General features: G+C 39.8%; 1 protein-coding gene across 2 annotated transcripts; it reads left to right on the top strand.

Moving 5' to 3' along the window:
* Positions 1–361: 361 nt before the first annotated feature.
* On the top strand, positions 362–3,127 carry LOC113724136 (transcription factor bHLH91-like). 2 transcript variants are annotated; one of them, XM_072075453.1, is made up of 5 exons: positions 362–453; positions 769–1,824; positions 1,956–2,363; positions 2,473–2,595; positions 2,696–3,127. In XM_072075453.1, the coding sequence occupies exons 2-4, from the start codon at positions 859–861 to the stop codon at positions 2,572–2,574; spliced, it is 1,476 nt and encodes a 491-aa protein (XP_071931554.1). In that variant the 5' UTR covers positions 362–453; positions 769–858; the 3' UTR covers positions 2,575–2,595; positions 2,696–3,127. The 2 variants fall into 2 exon arrangements, with proteins under 2 accessions (XP_071931554.1, XP_027102874.1); XM_027247073.2 differs by having other exon boundaries at positions 2,473–2,600.
* Positions 3,128–3,353: the final 226 nt, after the last annotated feature.

The raw sequence follows: 3,353 nt of genomic DNA, 5'->3' as shown, positions 1-3,353 counted from the left end.
TCACAATCTAAAAGTCTAACAAAATTGAAATTGAAATTACTAACAAAATTGAAATTGATTTTCAAAAAATAAATTGATCACACATTTTCTTTTCTTTCAAAATAAAAGCACTAAAGGCAAAGATGGAGAGAGCAATGGCCAGTCCGCGCAAATCATACACCAGTTCAGAGGCAATCAGAATACGGAGATCATGAGTAGGCCCTACACGCCATAGAGAATCTCAGTAACAAACTTCCCCAAATTGGAAACCAAAATGCACAGAAAGCCAACAACAAATAAAAAAGAAAACTGAAAATGTTTTGTTGTAGTACTACAACAAATGCTATATCATCAACTTCCAGCTCCCCTAACCCAAACCAAACCAACCTTCCCTCTTTTATTTCCTAATCCTAGGTGCTCAAAACTCTTCTGCCCCTCTTAACTCTCCATCAGTGAATCTTCAAAAACAACAAGGTATTCATCATTTCCATGACCTGATTATCTCTCAATTCCTGTTGTTTTCTCCTCATTTTGATTGTTCATTTATCCTATGGCCAAGCCATGCATTCTTGAATCTTGACAGTTCTATTTCTAGGACCACCCAAAATAAAAAAGCAATCTTTTTCTGGCTAAAAAGCCTGCAGGGCTAGTGGTCCTAGTTTACATAAAACTTCAAGGGTTCTGCACTTTTCTGCAGATTTGTTTCTTTCTTCTACTCATACTCTCAGTTGGGATTAATTTTGACAGTACTATGTTCTTACACTTTTTTCCTTTGTTTTTATCTGCCAGGTTTGCAGACAAAAAAGCCCAAAAAGTAGGAGACAAATAAACATAACTTTCAGTACTAGTACTATCTTCTAACTTCTTGATCCCACAAAGATGCTTGTAGAAAGTGCTTGTTTTGATCCTCATCCTATACAAGGAGGGGGGCTGGTTGGGGATGGTTTTTCACAAACCCATGTCCCAAATTGCAGCCCTAGCTTTTCCATGGAGGATCATCCCTACCACCAACGAAATGCCTCCCAGCCACAACAGCAAGTAGTTTCTGCTGCTGCCTCAGCCGCAGGCATGGAGATGGAGCTTCAGCAGCAACTCAATATTGAGATGGAACACACTAACTTGCAAGACATGGTTCACGAGTCTAGCCGCAACCAGATTTTATCATCTTGTGATCCATCAAACTGGGAAGATGTGAATTTTATCTATCACCACCAACAACAACTACAAGATCATCACCAGCAGCAGCACCAGCACATGCAACAAGTTGATATGCAAAACATTCAGCATCATAACTTCAGTATGCCATTGCCTGACACCCCATATCCTCCAACTCCTGATCTCCTTAACATGCTACCTTTACCAAGATGTTCACCTTCCGCTTTGCTAGTACCAAATACATCGATCTCTTTTGCAAACTCATCAGCCCAAAAACCTTCAAATTTTTTAAGTTCATTAGGCCTTCTCGGGGACCTTTCCGGGACCGACGGCGTGACAACGCCCTCACCTGTTGTTTATGACCCTTTATTGCCTGTGAATCTTCCCCCACAGCCCCCTTTGTTGAGGGAGTTGATTCACTCTTTCCCACATGGCTATAACTTGGGAGGTTCAAGGAGTGATTCCTTGTTTACTGGTGTAGATGATAGAGAGGCCAGTGGCTGTTTGTTCCAAGATGGAGATGGTAGGAGTTATGAAAATGGGGTTTTTGAGTTCACTGCGGATGTGAAGTGTTTAGGTAAAGGTAGAGATGGTAAGGGTAGAAAGCATTTTACCACTGAAAGGCAAAGGAGGGTGCAAATTAATGACAAGTACCAAGCTTTAAGGAGTTTGGTTCCCAATCCCAGTAAGGTAATGATTGAAACTTTTCAGGTTGTTAATGGAATGTTAAATTTGTTTACCAGATTTAGTTGTCAAGATTTCCTATCTATCTATGCACACATCTGTATCAGCTTTTCTGATGTTTTATGTCTCCATCCCAGAATGATAGAGCCTCAGTTGTGGGAGATGCAATTGGATATATCAATGAGCTCAAGAGGACGGTGGCTGAACTTAAAATTCTGGTGGAGAAGAAGAGATGCAGCAGAGATAGAATTAAAAGGCATAAAGTAGAAGATGGTGCAGAAGGGGCTGCTGTCAAGACTGAGGATGATCTTGATCAGCCCTACGATGGATCATCACTACGGAGTTCATGGCTTCATAGGAAGTCCAAGTCTACAGAAGTTGATGTGCGCATCATTGATGACGAAGTCACTGTAAAACTTGTTCAGCAGAAGAGAATCAACTGCCTTCTGTTTGTATCGAAAGTCCTTGACGAACTTCAGTTGGATCTTCACCATGTTGCTGGTGGGCTAATTGGAGATTACTACAGCTTTTTGTTCAATTCTAAGGTCATGATAACTCATTTTCATAATTAATAAGCACACTTAATTTGCTGAAACTGTTTTACCTTGTGATTTTGGAAATATGACAAAGTCATGGTTTAAACAAATCTGGCAGATTTCTGAAGGTTCCACCGTTTATGCACATGCCATAGCAAACAAGCTCATTGAGGTTGTGGACAAACAATATGCAGCTGTTCAACCAACCAGCAGCTATTAAACGATTAAAGAATTTTCGGATGTGATGTACTATTTCTGGTTCATATTTTCAAGTTTGTAGCTCAAAATTCTTGAGCTAGCCTCAGGGTTAGTCTAATTATCTAGTCTGCAATTTTCTGCAGTCTTGGAGGGCTTGAACTGATGATAAAAGGTGCTTCCTTGAAGATGCAAGGTACAAGGCTGGTTGAAGGTTGTTGTTCTCCTTGGTCCTGAGCAAGATGCAGAGCCTTATTTCACTCTTCTAATTGACTGTGTGTTTGGCAGTTCGTGCATCTATGGTCTGTGATGTAAGTTTGAAGTTTAACTTATTGGAACAAAACACTCACTTTAAAAAGGAAAACCGTTTTCCAGACTTCATTGTGGAGCTAATCTGTAGTCTGTCAGCATTTCTGTCGACTCCTGTCTCAAGATGATTTTACATTAGCACTACAATTTGAGGCCTGCACACTGAGTTAAGAGTATTATTATCTCACCTCGACTCTTCCGGTCCAACAATGTGCAGAGCAATTCAATCTACAACTTTGTCTTGAAGCAATGGATAGCATTCTTGATCATCAGTAGTGTAGTATTAGTTCCTTTGCAAATTGGCTGATTGAAAAACTTGAAACTTAAAAGTCGGCCTCCTTCGAATTCATGAGCTGATGTTTATGTCCAAATTTTGCAAAGAAGCACATTTTTTTTTGTTGCTATTTACTTAAATTTTCAACTCAATGCAGATTAAGTGTACTATAAAACATAAACTGCAAAGCTTGATTCCAATCAGTGAATGTTAACCTTCCA

Source organism: Coffea arabica, chromosome 2c (assembly GCF_036785885.1).
Source record: "Coffea arabica cultivar ET-39 chromosome 2c, Coffea Arabica ET-39 HiFi, whole genome shotgun sequence".
Lineage (NCBI taxonomy): Eukaryota > Viridiplantae > Streptophyta > Magnoliopsida > Gentianales > Rubiaceae > Coffea > Coffea arabica.
The sequence above is the reverse complement of the archived record's forward strand: the minus strand, read 5'-3'. Positions and strand labels throughout refer to the sequence as shown.

Coding starts and splice junctions, on each gene's coding strand:
- LOC113724136 (XM_072075453.1), top strand. CDS start 859: ATGCTTGTAGAAAGTGCTTGTTTTGATCCTCATCCTATACAAGGAGGG. Junction 1,825..1,955: donor TGGTTCCCAATCCCAGTAAG/GTAATGATTGAA, acceptor TCTCCATCCCAG/AATGATAGAGCCTCAGTTGT. Junction 2,364..2,472: donor GCTTTTTGTTCAATTCTAAG/GTCATGATAACT, acceptor CAAATCTGGCAG/ATTTCTGAAGGTTCCACCGT.